The following is a 17147-nucleotide window of genomic DNA, read 5'->3' as shown; positions in this document are numbered from 1 at the left end:
TGGTGTTGCACATCATCCCCTGTTGGTTGTCCTCACCCACAATGAATGGGTGAACTCTGTGTTGGAAAGCATTTGAGTGAAACTTCAGTCATACTTGATGTGGCTGAGCTCATCTTCATGTACATGTCATGAGGACAGACTGGCAAGTGTCAACTAGTCTTGACATTTTTCTGGTTCTCCATGAATGCCCACAAGGAGGAGCGTCCAGTGAGAAAATATTTTAAGTATATGCTATGAGATAGATGCATGCAGCTGCAAAGAATGGGGAGAATTTTTGCCATAACAGCTGGCCTCAACCTCCTTCTAGGACCAAAAGTAAAATTGGAAAGATCTTGTGGCTTCTTTTTTTGGCTGATTTTTTTCTTTCGTGTTTTAAAGCTATCTGTCTCTCTTCAAGGCCTACAAGAGAAGTAACTAACCAACTTTGCATTGTTTTACTACTCCCAAAGGAGTGAGGTACAGGAGTCTGGGGTACAAGGAAGTCTTGGGGTTGCAAATGAAACCCCTGCTAGTTGGTTGTGACTTAGGGCCTGTTTCCCTTTGATGTCTTCAAGTCACCTCCTACTTATGGCAATCTATTGTTGTGTGTCTTCAAGTCTGAAGTCGATGGCTTTCATGGCGGGCATCCAAATTTTTTTGTGGGTTTTTTTGGGCTATGTGGCCATGTTCTAGAAGAGTTTATTCCTGATGTTTCACCATAATCTGTGGCTGGCATCTTCTGAAGATGCCAGCCACAGATGCTGGCGAAATATTAAGAATAAAATCTTCTAGAACAGTGATGGCGAACTTATGGCATGCGTGCCAGAGGTGGCACTCAGATCTCTCTCTGTGGGCACATGTGCCATCGTCCCAGCACAGAGTTTGTTACTAGAAAGCCAGAGGGACATGGCACTTTGAAATAAATAATTGGGTTTTGGGTTGCAGTTGGCCTCGAAAAGGTTCACCATCACTGTTCTAGAACATGGCCACATAGCCTGAAAAAACCATTAAAAAACTATGTCTTCATTTTGTTCAGAGGAGGTTTGTCATTGCCTTCCCCTGAGGCTGAGAGCATGTGACTTTGCCCATGGTCACCCAGTGGGTTTCATAAGGTTTAATTGGAGGAGGTTTGCCATTGCTTCCTGTAATGCTGAAAGAATGTGACTTGCCCAAAATCACCCAGTGAGGTCCAAAACACATGCCAGAAATAATCCACAACCTGGCATGCTCCTAAAGTGTTAGACTACATCAAAGGATAGTGTATTTAATGGAAATGACGCTTCCAACATGTCCTTTGGGGAAGGCTGCTCCATTCCTTGTACTGTAAATGCTCATATCCTCCAACATTACGCAGATGAAAATGTTTCCAAGCAAAATCAGTGTGTAGTCAAGATGGCAAAAGTTATTGACAAGGAAGAACACACAAGCTAGGGCAAGCTGCAGCAGTTGGCTTTTGTTTAAGCCTAATGGATGGGCAAACTTATGTCTCTTTTTCTTGTCGCTGGCTGAGCTAATTGAATGCAAACTACTTTTGCATTTTGAATTCAGTTTGCAGCAATTGCAGTAAGCTGAGAACAAAGGAGGAAAGCAAGGGGAGGAGCGAGAAACTGGGACATTTTAAAAATAGCTGGAAAAGTGGGATGGTAGAGGATTAGTCATGAGTATCCCTATCTGGACCCGTGGATGGTATGAATAATGAGTCCCAACTTTGCCCCTGATTAAGCCTACATGAATGCATAACCAGATGTTTTCTAAGCCATTGGAGAGACTAGAGTGGGTATCTGTGGCTACATCCATGGTGGCCTTAGATGTAGTTGAATATGATGCAGAGATGAGAGGAGAAAGGAAAGGGCAGTTTCTCTTTCCTGGCTTGGCCTTTGAAGTTTGCTGGAATTATTGTAACTGACCAACTAATGCATATATGGCCTAATTTGGAGATGTTTTCCACTGTGTATAATTTAAGCACTGAGTCATCAAAGGGATAGTTGTAGAGCCAGGTCAAGTGAAACTAAATTGCGCCACAGTGCTGTGGCAGAAGTCTGCAGCGAAGGAGGAAGTGAACCTAAGAGAATGATGGAAGACAGCTGGCCTGGATGGGAGCAACAGCAACTTCCTAGAAAGGTTAAGCAAGTTCTTCTGTCAGAGCCTAAACCAAAGGTGGAAACTGTGTAGCCTTCAGCCTTTGTGCAGCTTTTATTTTTTAGGGGTCCAGTGTTGCTCCCCCCCCCAAAAAAAAAAAACCCCCTCTAGCATTCCCTCAAAAAAAACCCTAATCCAGGAAAAAAAACACATTTCTTGGATAATTTGCCTGACCTGGATATGTTTCACCAAATTAAGGTGTCCCCACAAAAAACAACCCTTCTAGTAACGTGGTGTAATTTCTGGTATTCTGAAATGATAACAGCAATAGGAACAGTGCTTCACATTTAATGTAGCACTTCATAGTGAACTAAGCACTCTCTAAGCAGCCTACAATTGCCACCAACAAAATGGATACTCAATTGACCAACCTATGGAAGAATGGAAGGCTGAGTCAACCTTGGAGCCCTCTGGGGTCAAACTCAGTGTTGTGGCTGTAGAGCAGCATTTAATCACTGCATCGCCAGGGCTCCAAAGTTCTTCAAAGAAGCCTGGAGTATGGTATTCTGAACTATGGAGTAAGTTCACTGCTGGCCTGATTCAGTCTTACTGCCTTGTTCAATGTATAAAAGAAAGATAGGCTTGTTTGTACATTTATATATGATACCTTAGGAGCACTGACAATGTGCTGTAGGCTTAGAAAAAAGACAAGAAGGAGAGTTGCATGTGTTTTGTGGTTGTTGCCCATCTCATGGATTCTAGGACTTCATAGAAGTTATTGAGGATTTCCTCTGTGTGGGGGAGACCATTTTCCAATGTTGACACTGATGTGCAGATCAGCTGTAGTTCTCTGACTTGGTATCCTCAGTGCACTTAAGGCAACTTAGAGGACCATTGGCCATTCCATCTTCTAAGACTTAGAAGGGGCCTCATAGACCACACAGTCCAATTCTCTGCTCAGTCAGCAATTGCTTCCATTGCTGACTTTTCTTATTGTCAAGAAGTTCCTTCTAATGTTAAATCAAAATCTGCCTTCCTGTAACATCAAACCATTAGACCTGGTCTTATATTCTGGGACAGCAGAGAACAAACCTGCACCTTCCTTCCTGTGATTGCAAGGAATCTGGAAGTTTTTTGTTCCCAGGACAGTAAAACACTTAAGTACTTAGAGACTAATGTCTTAAGTGTTTTACAAACAGACATCTTCTGGACATCCTTTGAATCGGATGTTTCACATGGAGAGAGTAGACTAAGCCACCAAGAAGTGGAGCCTGACCCCATAAGACGTTCTATAAATGCAGCAGCAAAAAGATCCAGCTGATGTCCTTATGCTAAGCATTACTCTCTCTGGAACAGAAATCTTTATTGCTACAGTAATGTCTGAGTATGGTACTGTGTTTAGAGGGAGGACTTACCTTTGCCATAGCAGGACAGTTATGCAGCATTGGTTTGGGGGTTCATAGAGACCAGAGTCTTCCTTTGAGCCCTTGTAAGGTAGGCCCTTTCCATTTCCCCTGAGATGTACAGTACATTGCTTCTTTGCCCGTCATTCCCTGTAGTAATGATTGGCTAAAGAGAAGGGCAAGCCCAAGATAGAACAGCATCAGTGTACTCCAGAGAAAGTGCCCAGTACCCAAACCACCCAAATTATTTTGGTACATGAGGCAGAATGTCCAATATACACCTGTCTCCATCTGTGGCTGCTTACAATCATCCATGCTACAATACTGTTTATCTAGCAGCATCAGTTAGCATTCAGTTTTGGAGTTTAATAACCAAACCATACTCCGGTCCTTTTTTCCAAGGTCCTGTCTGTGGCCCTCCTATAAGTGTATAGCCTGAAAAGCATACTACACTTGATAGACCTTTTCAGACCAACGCAGTTTTTACGTCACCAGAGGAACCAGCTGCTAAGGAGAGAGAAAAGGGTGAGACCTGAATAGGAAGGAATTAATGTGGATAAATGAAGGTCTGCTGCAATGGCAGGCATGGCAGTAGATGAAGAGATTTAATTAAAAATCCTCATGGAACAGGTGGGGGGGGGGTTGAGGAAGGTTTTGGAAGTAGAAAAATAAATTGAAGTCCAAGATCTCCACTAGCCATTGACAGTGAATTTAAGGTGGAAGTACAATGGTTCAGAAGTCAAAGCCTGGGAAAGTCACTTGTTTGCAATGCAGCTTCCAGAATCCACTAGCCAGCAAGGCAAAATCACAGTACTTGTAGTTAAAGATATGACTTTCTCCAGGCTTAGCTAGTGGTTGCACATCAATGTGAACTAAGATCAATATGTTGTCTTTGGGTCTTACTCAGTTTCCTCACTCAGACTAATCACTTGGGATAGTGGTGGGGAAAAAAATCTGCCCTCAAAGGTCCACCCCCCTTTTTATTTTATTTTATTTTATTTTTGAAAAATGAATTTGCTGCTATAACAATATAGAGATGGGCTCTGTGTTGATGTCTGGGCTAGTGTCCTAAGTAGAGGGACATAAGACTCCTAACCTCAGGAAACTGCTGACTTCACTGAGGGAAGTCTCTTGTCAGCTTGAAACACTTGATTCCAGAAGCATAAAGCACAAGGTGTGGTCCAGTTTAGCATGATCTGCTCTGCAGGTGCCTCAGTGGGGTTGGGCAGGCATGGCGAAAAAGCAAAGCTCCTGAAACTCTTAGAAACTATGAGTATATGAGCAATATTTCTATTTCTCTGACGTGTCTGGTGTTGAGTGTGTGTTCCGATGTTGGCCCTTTTATCCAGTTTCAGTGTTCTGTACTCACCTCACACAACCCTGGTTGGGTGTCCTGTATGTACTACTTCAGAGTCCTCTGTTTGAAGACATCCTCTGTTTTAGAATTGGTTGTTGTTGCCCTCTGTCTTTGAGTCAACCCCGATTCATGAAAGAGCTAGTAAAGATACAGTCGGCCCTTTTTATACACTGATTTTTTATACACGGATTCAAGCTTCCACGGTTTGAAAATGTTCCAAAAAAGTATAAATTTCAAATATCAAACCTTGATTTTCCATTTTTTATAAGGGACACCATTTTGCTCTGTCATTATATTTAATGGGACTTGAGCATCCACGGATTTTCTTATCCATGGGGGATCTTGGAACCAAACCCCAGCGTATAACAAGGGTCCACTGTACTAAACAGTAAGAATACACAACTGAGCATTGAAGTCAAATTGTATAAACCACTGTATTCCCCATCACCATCTATGGATGCGAGAGCTGGAGAGTGAAGAAAGCAGGCAAGAAGACAATCAATGCATTTGTATTATTATTATTAACCTTTATTTATGAAGCACTGTAAATTTACACAGCGCTGTACAAGCACTCTTTTTAGTTAGACGGATCCCTGCCCTCGGGCTTACAATCTAAAAAGACATGACACAGAAGGAGAAGGGAGTGGTGGAGGGAAAGGGTAAGAGGTCCAGCAGTTCCTCTCTACCTCCAAGGCCTGGACCAAGGCAGATGGACTGGAGGGAGGGCTTGGCTTCATAATGGATGGTTAATCATTTTCTAGGGAAAATACATACTCTCAAGTAGGATAATGCATATACAGTACATAGCAATACAGTGGTACCTCGGGATACGAAATACCCAGGTTACGAATTTTTCGGGATACGAAAAAATCCCATAGGGATTTATTGTTTCGGGTTACGAACGTTTTTTCGGGTTACGAAAAAACTCCGGCGCTGTTTAAATGGAGCCGCGGCAGAGCCGCGGCTTTTTTCCCCATTAGCGCCTATGGCAATTCGGGTTACGAAGGTTTTTCGGGTTACGAAATTAGCCGCGGAACGAATTAATTTCGTAACCCGAGGCACCACTGTACAGGAAATGGTTTGATAAACAGGCACCAAAAGAACATCAAATAGTAAGCGACAATTATGCAATGCCTGGGAAGGCTTCTCTGAACAGGATGGTTTTCAACTCCGTTTTGAAGCTCGTTAAAGAAGTGATGGCTCTTGCTTGTGGGGGAAGAAGGTTCCAGGAGTGAGGGGCAGCAAGTGAAAAGGGGCGAATCCGGGATGGGGCAGAGGAAATCCTGGGCTGAGACAGCAGACCTAGACTACCAGAACGGAGGGCCCTGGTGGGAAGGTGAGGAGAAAGAAGGTCTGATAAGTAAGGAGGGGCCAGTCCATGGAGGGCTTTGAATGTCGACAGCAGGAGCTTATACTGAATGCAGAAAGGGAGAGGGAGCCAGTGAAGGGATGCCAACACAGGAGAGATGTGGTCAGAGCGGTGGGTGGAAGTGATAATGCGTGCAGCTGAATGCTGGACAGAGATTAAAGGACGGAGGTGAGAAAAAGGAAACTCAGCCAGGAGGACATTACAGTAATCAAGTCGTGAGATCACTAGGGCATGGACCAGGATCTTGGCAGTAGAGGTGGAGAGATATGGTCGGATTTTGGCCATATTGTACAAAAAGAATCTACAAGCCTTGGCTGTGGTCTGGATCTGAGGGATACACAACAGAGAAGAGTCAAAGATAAAACCAAGACTGCGGGCTTGCTGGACTGGTTGAATAGAAATGTTGTCCACAGAGACAGAAAAGGAGTGTTGAAGGGTGGGCTTAGGAGGAAAGACAAGAAGCTCTGTCTTGGACATGTTGAGCTTCAAACGCCGATGGCACATCCACTGCGAGACAGCTGTGAGGCAAGACGAAACTTGCTGTTCAAGCCTTGGAGAAAGGTCAGGGGCAGAAAGATACAGCTGGGTGTCATCGGCATACAGATGGTAGGAAAAGCCAAGAGAGCTAATGAGTTTTCTTAAGGACAGTGTGTAGAGAGAAAACAGAAGGGGACCCAGAACAGAGTCCTGGGGAACTCCAACAGATAAGGGAACAGGAGAAGAAGTCTGACCGCCAGCAACCACTGCAAAAGATCTGCAAAAGATCTGCCAGACAAATAAGATCTAAACCAGTCAAGAACAGAGTCTGAGAACCCAAGGTCAGAAAGTATATTAACTAGAAGAGAGTGATCAACGGTGTCAAAGGCTGCAGACAAATCAAGAAGGATGAGAACAGAGTAAAGGCCATTAGCCTTGGCCTGTAAAAGGTCATTCGAAATCTTAGTGAGAGCTAAGATTTGTATTGTGTATGAGACATTTCCAAGCCTCCCTATCCTCCACTGCTCTGTTCAGGTCCTGTAAATTTATACTTGTGATCTCCCCAATTGAGACTATCCATCTGGTGTAGGGTCTTCCTCTCTTTCTACTCCCCTACAACTTTCCTAGCATTATTCTCTCTTCCAATGAGTCATGCCTTCTCACGATGTGGGCAAAGTATGACAATGCCAGTGTGATCATCCAGGGGGATTTCAGGCTTAATCTGTTCAAGGACCCATTTGTTTGCCTCTTTCGCCATCAACGATATCCTCAACACTGTTCTCCAGCACCCTATCTCAAATGCGTTGATTGTCTTATTGCCTGCTTTCTTACACTGTTCAACTCTCGCATCCATACATGGTGATGAGGAATACAGTGGTTTAAACAATTTGACTTTAGTTCTCAGTTGTAGATCCTTACTGTTTAGGATCTTTACTAGCTCTTTCATGGCTGCCTTTCACATTCCTAGATTTCTTCTGATTTCTTGACTGCAGTCTCCATTCTGATCAGTGTTTGAATGTAGATATGGGAATTATTTTACCGTTTCGATTTCCTCATTGTCTAGGTAGAATGTATGTAAAGTTGAGGAATGTTAACTCCTGTGGCTGAATCCAGCCCTCCTAAGTTCCCAAACTAACTGCTCTCTGGGGTTCCCTGAAGGGCCATGCTCCTTTCCCCATTTGGTAATTTCCCAATTTTTATATGATTTTTTCTCGCTGCATTCCAATAGGCTGAGATGTTTTGCTTAAGGCTGGGGTGGGCAAACTGCAGCCTGCATGCTGCTTATGCCTCTAAGGCTGTTTTGTGGCCCTCAGGGTTCCTCAAGAATCAAAATCTTTTATGCCCCCAAGTGCGCTCTAGAAGGCATGGCAGCATTTTGGTCACATTTGGGGGGGAGGGGGCTGGGCCATTTTGTGCCAAAGAAAGGTCTTTTTTAAAAACTAGAAGCTCACTCTTGGGCCTAAAATGGGGGACCTAAGTATACAATTCCAAGAGGGTGTTGGGGGGGGGGTTTTGGGGGGAAGTTTTTAAGGGGTTTTTTTTTTTGGTGGTGAGAGTGTGGTGGTCTGTGTGCCTCCACCTAGGGGAATATTGCAACCCCATAGCCTTGAACATTGCCCACTCCTGTCCTAAGACTTAGGCAATAAATGGTCAGAGCTAACATATGAAGGTATATTTGGTCCCATTCTTTTGCTTTTGGCTCTTTCTACCACTGAAGTGTGCCTCTCCCTAAAAGCTTCTCTGAATGCCCTTGGCCCTCAGGCTTAAAGTGATTCCCCACCCTTGCTATCTTTAAAGATAATAAGGGTGGGGAATCTCTTTCAGCCTAAGGGCTGTCTCGTCCAAGTCTAGTTAACATTCACGAATTGTTAGAAAGGCATGCAGGAGCTTTAAAGGCGACCATCAGCAAGTACCACCTGGACAGCTGACACTGCAGGCAGACAGGTCACTTCTCCACTATGGTGTGATGTACTGTATCTTTTATTTAAGTTGCAATTACTACTTTTAATTGTGCATATAAACTATATAAACTATATAAACTATATAAATTGACGTATGTATGTCTTACCAAAAGCTTTTTCTTTGCTTTTTGCGTTGCTTAAGGAACCACTCTGAAACCTGGGGCCTTTGCAGTACCTAAAAGTTGAGTCTGACAGATTTTAAAGGCTAATACCTTGTAGTCACTTTCCCAGAACTAAGCCCCATCAGTTCAGTGGGAATTGCTTCTAGGTTGACAGTCACACTGTTAATGTGATTCAGCAAAGCAGTATAGAACATATGGGAAAAATCTCAAGCTATGCTATGAGTTATTCCCAGCTTGAGTATGAATGAGTTGGTAAATGTAGATTAACATGTAGATAAGATCTCTTCGATTGAATGGGTCTCCTTTAGCTGAGACTAACAATAGGGGCCAGGTCATGGTGTGATTTTTTTTACTCTACTGAAAACTGTAGAGTTTTCTATCCCTGTACCTATCAGGGATAGAAGATGGGGGGAGAAATGGTACAGTTGCAAAGAAGGAGTTTATGAACAGTCCACGGGACTGCAACCTGATTCTGTGCTTGTCTTATTGCAGGACATGAATGGCCTCGAAGAAGGAGTGGAGTTCCTCCCTACCATGAATAACAAGAAACTAGAGAAGCCACGTGGACCAAAGCGTTGGGTCTTTGTAGTAGCCATCCTGACAATCAGCCTCCTCCTTTCCCTGTTGGTAGGGTTCCTGGTTTGGCATTTCAAATGTAAGTGGGGTTAGATTAAGGTTCAACAGCTTCATAGGTCTTGAATTGCTAAATGTTAGTATAAGTTTGTTAACAGATATTTGTTGTTGTTGTTAACTGCCCTTGAGTCGATTTCTATGCATGGCAGCCCTGTGGATGAGACATCTTCAATGCTCCCTGCCCTCCACTTTTCTGCTTAGGTCTTGCAAATTCATATCTGTGGTCTTTTTAATAGAGTCCATCCATCTAGCATGTGACCTTTTCTACTTCGCTCCGCAAACCTTGACTTTACAATTTTATATAAGAGACAGTATTTTACTTTCCCGTTGTTTTTAATGGGACTTGAGCATCCACACATTTTGGTATCCAGCAAAGGCCATCTTTTAATTTCCTGTTTTTTTTCCACCTCTGTTACAGTGTTCAGGGATGTAGTTATTGGAGAAGGAGAGTGAAATGAGAACGGTTCCCCAATAGGGATTTTCCTTCCCACATGATATTTTCCTTGAGTCCCCAAATTTCTAGCACTATGGTGAATTAAAATTTCAGTTAAGCATTTCAAAATATAGGTTAGGCATCCAAAGAAAAGGGGCAGGCAAAGTGACCAAGGGAATGCCCACTTTTTGAGGGTAAGGCAAGATATAAATACAGGGATTGCTTGAATGAATGAATGAATGAATGAATGAATGAGTATAGCAAATCTAAGAGTTCTAAGTGTGAACAATTTTCAGTCTCTCAATCTCTGCAATGCTAAAAATTGAAGGAACATTTTATTTGAGGCCAGCATTCTTATTAGGTGGCCAAACCCTAATTTCCCCCTTCATATCCACATGCCTGGTGTGATCCGAAAACTGCCAGGGGAAAAAACAAACAAACCTTGAATTTGAAATCTTGCCAAATACATTTTCTTCTCGATAACGAATCAACTAAAGTTTCTACTGAGGACATGCAGCCCTATTCTCGCAGCATAAACAAAGGGAACTTACCACTTTTAGAAAGCCATCACTGCACATTTTTCAATTGTGTGACTGGGGCTGCTGTACCCATTGCATTCTCTTCTTGAACTCTCCCTTAACCCTGGCTCCCTGCCTAATCCCTACCTAGCATGCCTGTAGGGCTCCTCCGCTTTGTTTTGCACCATTCCAGATCTCTGCAGCCCCGAACTGACTTTTAAAACGTTAAAGAAAGAAAGAATATAATTAGAGAAAAAATGTTAAAGTAATTAGGGCGTTTCGCAACAACGAGGGAGAGGAGGGGACATTGGCACCATGTGTCTGGCAATCACGCAACTGCTCTGGAAGCAACATTTGCACCTGAAGACTCATGTGATTGTCTGGTCATTCATGGGTTTCCCCTGTAAATGAAAAGATACAGGTAGGGAACAGGGCAGCTTCAGACCGGAGGCATCGTTCGATGAATTTTGCCAAATTTGCTTCCTTCCCAGCGTACTTGTGGTTTAAAAGCCATGTGCAGTAATCTCCTAAAGCATCATAGGTTGCAATCATATAATCATTTACCAGAGAATGAGGTCTATTGAAGTCAGTGAGACGTATATCTGAGTAAATACATGTAAGGTGGCACTGTTCCTTCCATTGAGGGCCAGGTTTTAGATGCTTGGAGTTGGGAGGAGAGTTGTCAGGCTGAATTTGCTTAAGTATTCTCATCTCTGCCCACACTTATAAACAAATTGTTGTGGTTTTTTATTTTTAATTTGATGCCCTGTGAATTGAATGCCCTGTCGGAAAAGGTGATTGGGAAAAATGGTTTTCATTTTTCTTGAAATAAAGAAACAGGAATGCTCTGTATTCCTTGGGGACACAAGAGTTGACTGGTGGCTTCCATGACAATGGAGAGGTGAATCTGTTTTGAATTATAATTTGCACTTTAAACGAAATGCCCAAGGTGCTGAACCTTATCCCCCAATGATAATGCTATGATAATGCACCTGCCTTGACTGTCCTTGATTCTAATTGATGGAACATATTCCATAGCAGAGCTGGTCAAATGAAATGATCCATTTGTTGGCACATCTTGTCTTATAACATAGAATATATATATATATATATATCTTGTTCTGCCAATGGTTTCTTTCAGATAGGAATGCCCATGTGCAGAAGCTCTATAATGGCCACCTGAGACTCCCAGCACATCAGTTCATGGATGCTTATGAGAATTCCAGCACCCCTGAATTTGCCATCCTGGCCAGGAAAGTAAAAGGAACGGTAAGAAACTCTGAAATCAGTTGGCAACCTTTGTGGACTGTAATGTATTGCAGCATAGACTCCTGGGCTTCTCTGGTGTTTTGAACAAACCAGTGCCTGCCCTAAGAAGCTGCCCTAGGTAACACTTAGAACCACTCACCCATCTAGTCCAGTATAATCCTTTCTGATTGGCACACTTCTTTGAGACCCTTCAATGCAGAGATGGGCACAGTGAATCAAATTTGCCTGCTGATTCCTCCACATTGTCTTTTGGGTGTATGGGAAGCATTTTCACCATTCTAGGTTCAAGAGAGGTCATTTAAAAAACAAACAGCCCTTACTATCAGTACGTTCCTCCTAATGTTGAGGTGGACTCTCTTTTCCTGGAGCTTGCATCCATTGCTCCGGGTCCTGTTCTCTGGAGCAGCAGAAAACAAGCTTGTTCCCTCCTCCATATGACATCCCTTCAAGTATTTTAAAAGAGCTATCATATCACCTCTTAACCTTCTCTTCTCCAGGCTAAACATCCCCAGCTCCCTAAGTCATTCCTCATAGGGCATAGTTTCCAGACCTTTCACCATTTTAGTCGCCCTCCTTTGGACACGCTCCAGTTTCTCCACATCCTTTTCAAATTGTGGTGCCCACATTTTAATTTAATCCTAACTAGTAGTTGACAAGCTTCCAGGCTTTGTGGTGTGGTGCTGTCCTTTTGTTTTCCATTCCAGATCTTTCCAGGTAAGGGTCCCATTCGCACTACACAATTATAGTACTACATTTCACTTTAATGCCCTGGAAGCATCTTGTGGAATCCTGGGATTTGCAATGTAAAGAGGGACATTTACAATTCTCTGCCAGAATGCTTTAGTGCCTCAGCAAACTACAAACCCCAGGATTCCATAGGATGGGACCATGGAGTTGAAGTGGAATCATAGTGCTATAGTTGAGTAATGTGGATAGGCCCATAGTCTTTGAGACTCTTATGGCTATCCAAGTCAGGTGTTTCCTCATTCAAAATTAATGTTTGCCACAGTCATGTGGATCTTGTCCAGAAGAAGTGTTTTGACCACAGTGTAAAATCCTCCCTCCCTCAGTTTCTTACTTTTTGTTGGATTCAGCAGTCCTCTTGGACTGGTTGATGAAAACAAGAATCCCAAGTTCCTCTAGCAAAATTCAATCTGCATTCCAAGGACTATTTGGCCTCGTGTCCCAGAAAAATGGATAGTAATAAGAAGAGAATAAGGAATATACAACACGAACCACCAAATGGACAATGTGTAAATCACTTGGTAGAAACAAGCAGAAATAAATTGGTACAGCCAGAAGGTTTTTTCATATTTATTCTAACTGTAATGTTCTTTTGATGTTTAGCTTGTAGATATCTATAAACAAAATCAAGATCTTGGTTCTTTCCACAAGGAAACTGAGGTTGTTGCATTCAGGTGAGTAATAATTTCTGTGGGTTTGAAGAAATCCTGTTGGCAAATAGGGAAAATGCTAAGGGCCTTGTACACCCCTGAAATATACACAGTCCCGTATCTTTGCAATTCAAGATGCTATCAGATAGAGGTAATTTCTCATCAGCAACCAGCAGTCTGGGAATTAATTTGATGATTTTCACTTAAACAATTTTATGTCTATTATACAATTCTGAGTTGTATCTCTACATTTTGTTAAAAAAAAGAATATATCCAGTTTTGCTCAGTTTGCTCAGTTTTGTTTTTCATATAGTGCCTTAAAGTGGTGGTTTTCAGCTTTTGTTCCTTTAGCTGCTTTGGACTTCAGTTCCCAGAAAAATCAGCCAGCATGACCTCAGGGACTCTGGGAGATGAAGTCCAAAACATCCAAGCAACCAAAGATTTAACCCCCCCCCCCATCTTAACAGGTTTGTTTTAATCATTTTGGGGTTACTTTTATGAAAGTTAGGGTCAGTGTACAATGAGAGTTGAGCAGATATTGAATGTTTCTCACTAGCTGGTATGTGTACACCTGGTTTTGGTTTTAGGTGAGAACATGGCATTAGTCCAGGTAAGGAAAAGAAAAGACATGACAGCATGTGACCAACACCTAATAATGACAATACACAGTATTACAAAGTGCACCCTTTCCATGAGAGCATAAAAACTACAAGCAGTATCACTGAGCGCTAATGATTCACAAGTCACTCAAGTGATATTTGCGTATTGTGTGATTCCCGTATTATTTGAGAGCTGTTCTTGCTGCTGAGAATCTCAAAATGGAAGATAGTTAAATTGCATAACAACTTGCAATTATGTGAAGTGGTTTTATTTGGATTGAGGCACTAATGAAAAATTGCAATTGCAGTTTCACTTTTACATAGTTTGGGGTCTCAAAGGTCATTGTACGCTGGGAAGCAACTGTCTAAAATGCAATACTCTTGAGACAATGCGGAACCAAACCAACTTTCACCCAACTAACAAATATATTTAGCAGACTCGGGAAAATGATAAATTTAGGATTTAGTTACCAAGATTAGCTTGGTAATTAGAGACTACAGTACTGTTCATAACCCTTATAGGTTATAGTCGGGACCAAACAATCTGCCATTTTCTCTCTCTCCATGCAGTGAGGGCAGTGTTATTGCTTACTACTGGTCAGACTTCAATGTCCCTCAATACAAGGTGGATGTCTTTGAAAAAGCTATGGCAAACATTGAGGCCTCACAGTATGTGGTCCAACAGAAGGCACGAAATCCAGAGATGCGAGTTGAATCGCTTGTTGCTTTCCGTAAGTCCTCCTTCTGCTTCTCTTGTTCTCACTTGATATTCCTCTAGCCTTGGTTTTGCTGTGGGGCCCATGAACATATGATAGATATTTTGGCTTTGGCAGTCTCTTATTTTTAAGTCGGTCAATGGGTAAACCATTTGGAGAACAAAAAAACAAAACAAACCCCACGCTTTGATTCCTAAGTTTTGCAAAAGGATAGCTAAACCAGAGTGGATGGCAGGTTGGGAAAACTCACCTCAATTGGAAAGCTGTTAGTTAACTGTCAGAGGGACTTTTACGTTTCAGAAGTTCAGCAGTTCAAATAAGCAGCAGCAACTTTTTCTAGGGCTATCTTTGGTTCAGAGCTTAAAAAAGAAGCTATTTTTCGTTACATGAGCAGAGATAGGGAATGCTAGTAAATTTGGCCAGTCTCTCATTTGTGATTGTGATTGGCTGTCTCAACAAGGCAGAAAAGTCTGTCAAGGAATCTACAACCCTAACAATTGCGAGAGGTTTTTTTAGTTGTGCTTTGCATAATATGTGCAAAACAACAACAACAATGACAAACCCCTCTACTCTTGTGAAGGGACACACTCTTTCTGAATTTAAGCACATATCCATGTGTTTGTGTGTGTATTTGCCCTCATGTCATCTGTCAACTTATGGCAGCCCCATGCATTTCATAGGGTTTCCTTAGACAAGGAATTTTCAGTTCCTTCCTTTGAAATATAGCCTACAGTACCTGATGATCTCCCATCCTAGTACTAACCAGGGCTGACACTACTTAGCGTCCCAGATCAAACTGGATCTGCCTTTATCCATATACAGTGAGTTAGAGGAATGGAATAATTGCTTCTAAAGATCCAAAAGCCTATCCAGTGCTTCTACCTTTTTATAGTCCATGCAATAAGAGAGCAGTTACTGTAGTTTTAAATCGTGTTCATTTACAGAAATGTGCAAAATCAGTAACACAAGTTGTCTGTGAAATACACTCCTTCCCTCACTCCCACTCTTTGCCAGTTTATGGCAAGGAGAAAAAAAAACTGGCACATTCTTATTTAGGATATGCAAATTCTATAGTGGCTAGAGTTGATATAAGCAGCAGTCCAACAACATCTGGAACGCCACATGTTCCTCACCTTCCTGTAGACCTTGTGTGTTGGCAGCAGAATGAAGCAAAGTGTAGTATGGGAAACATGAACGGACAGCATATCAAAATTAAAAAAGGAAACAGTTTCAGAGTGTTTGTTTTAAAGAAGTAATGCAAAATAACTTGTTGTTATTTGCCATCAAGTTGACTTCCAGTTATGGTGACCCCATGAATGACAGACCTCCAAGTCACCCTATCATCAACAGCCCTGCTCTGGCTTTGCAGGCTCAGGGCTGTGGCCTACTTGATTGAATCTATCCACCTGTAATGTGGTCTTCCACTTTTCCTACTACCTTCTATCTTACCAAGAGATCTTGTCTTTTCTAGTGAGCAATGTCTTCTCATGATATGGCCAAAATATGATGGTCTCAGTTCAGTCATCTGAGCTTAAAAGGGGAGATCATTTTGATTTGTTCTTGCACCCATTTGCAATAAATGGGTGCAAGTACAAATCAAGATGCCTTGTTCGCAGTGAAAGCTGCTATTCTATGGAAGCAAGAAGAAGAAAATGACCCCAGATAGATTGTTGTGCAAATTACAAGAACAGTGTAATCAGATCCATGTATTTTAAATTTAATAGAGATTTATTTTTATGTAAGTTTTAACTTTGTATGTTTTTTTTAAATAGAGATTTTTTTTTATATAAATTTTAACTATGTATGTTTTTCCCCTTTTATCTTATATTCTTTGAAATGGTCAGGAGACTTATTCAGTAAAGATGTATGAATGGTATTCTAATGGCATTTCAACAGAAATGGCACTTGGAAGTAACCTTAAAATTAGAGAGCAGAAAAGATGGGGTTAGGTATTTGTGGCCAGTGTCTGGTTCACCATCCTTCCCCAATCTTAAAATGTTCTTTCAGTGAAACTTGCCTGATTGCACTTGCAAAATTTGAAACATTAGATGGAATTTGGGGAAATCTGATAATGATGAAACAAAATGTTTTCACCCTGATCATGATGATTCATTCGCTTTTGCTGAGAGCTTTGGCAGGGAGTCCCACAAAGTACTTATATCAGAACACATCAAAATAGGGAAGATGTTGACCACCCTCTCTGCAGGAAGGCAGACTGGCAGGGACTTCCTCCATGAGGCATGCAAGAATTAGCTTGTTTGTAATGTTTTGTGTGTTTTCACTTACAGCTTCTGATCCGGATATAATTAAAGCTTCACGGGACAGTAAGTGATACTTGTTTGGTTCTTACATCAGTAGCAATCAGATTGCTTTAACAAGACTTCACTCCATTTGGGATAGGTGTGTGTGTTGTGGGCCTTCCAGTTGACTCCAGCTTAAGGGCTACCTTGTCACAGGATTTTCTTGGCAGGATTTATTCAGAGGAGGTTGACCATTGCCTTCCTCTATGGCTGAGAGAGAATGGCATGCCCAAGTGGGCTTCCATATCTGAGTGGAGAATTGTACCATAGCTTCCCAATCTGCATCTGTACTGCAGAATTAATGCAATTTGACATCACTTTAACTGCCATGGCTCACTGCTGTGGAATTCTGGAATTTACAGTTTGTGAGATATTTAGCCTTCTCCATCAGAGATCTCTGGTGCCACAACAAACCACAGATCCCTGGATTCCATAGGATGGCACCATGACAATTAAAGTGGTATCAAACTGCATTATTTCTGCAGTATGCATCCCAGTCTAGCTCTTAGACTACTATAAGCTAGTGAGAGCCTCCATT

The 17147-nt window shown here is 42.0% G+C and overlaps 1 protein-coding gene across 2 annotated transcripts in view; it reads left to right on the top strand.

The window, feature by feature from the left end:
* The window catches only part of ST14 (ST14 transmembrane serine protease matriptase), a 54650-nt gene that overhangs the window by 15627 nt on the left and 21876 nt on the right, over nucleotides 1-17147 (top strand). For both annotated transcript variants that reach the window (XR_006104789.1, XM_042476861.1), the window contains exons 2-6: nucleotides 9240-9402; nucleotides 11473-11600; nucleotides 12948-13018; nucleotides 14164-14324; nucleotides 16598-16633. Coding sequence is in view for 1 of the 2 variants with exons in the window: in XM_042476861.1 (XP_042332795.1) it covers nucleotides 9240-9402; nucleotides 11473-11600; nucleotides 12948-13018; nucleotides 14164-14324; nucleotides 16598-16633 (559 nt within the window). In the remaining variant the exon portion in view is untranslated. The remainder of the gene's footprint in view (nucleotides 1-9239; nucleotides 9403-11472; nucleotides 11601-12947; nucleotides 13019-14163; nucleotides 14325-16597; nucleotides 16634-17147) is intronic.

The sequence above is a fragment of the Sceloporus undulatus genome, chromosome 6, assembly GCF_019175285.1.
Source record: "Sceloporus undulatus isolate JIND9_A2432 ecotype Alabama chromosome 6, SceUnd_v1.1, whole genome shotgun sequence".
Taxonomy (NCBI): Eukaryota; Metazoa; Chordata; class Lepidosauria; order Squamata; family Phrynosomatidae; genus Sceloporus; species Sceloporus undulatus.
Note: the sequence above shows the minus strand (reverse complement) of the source record. Positions and strands in the feature narration are given on the sequence as shown.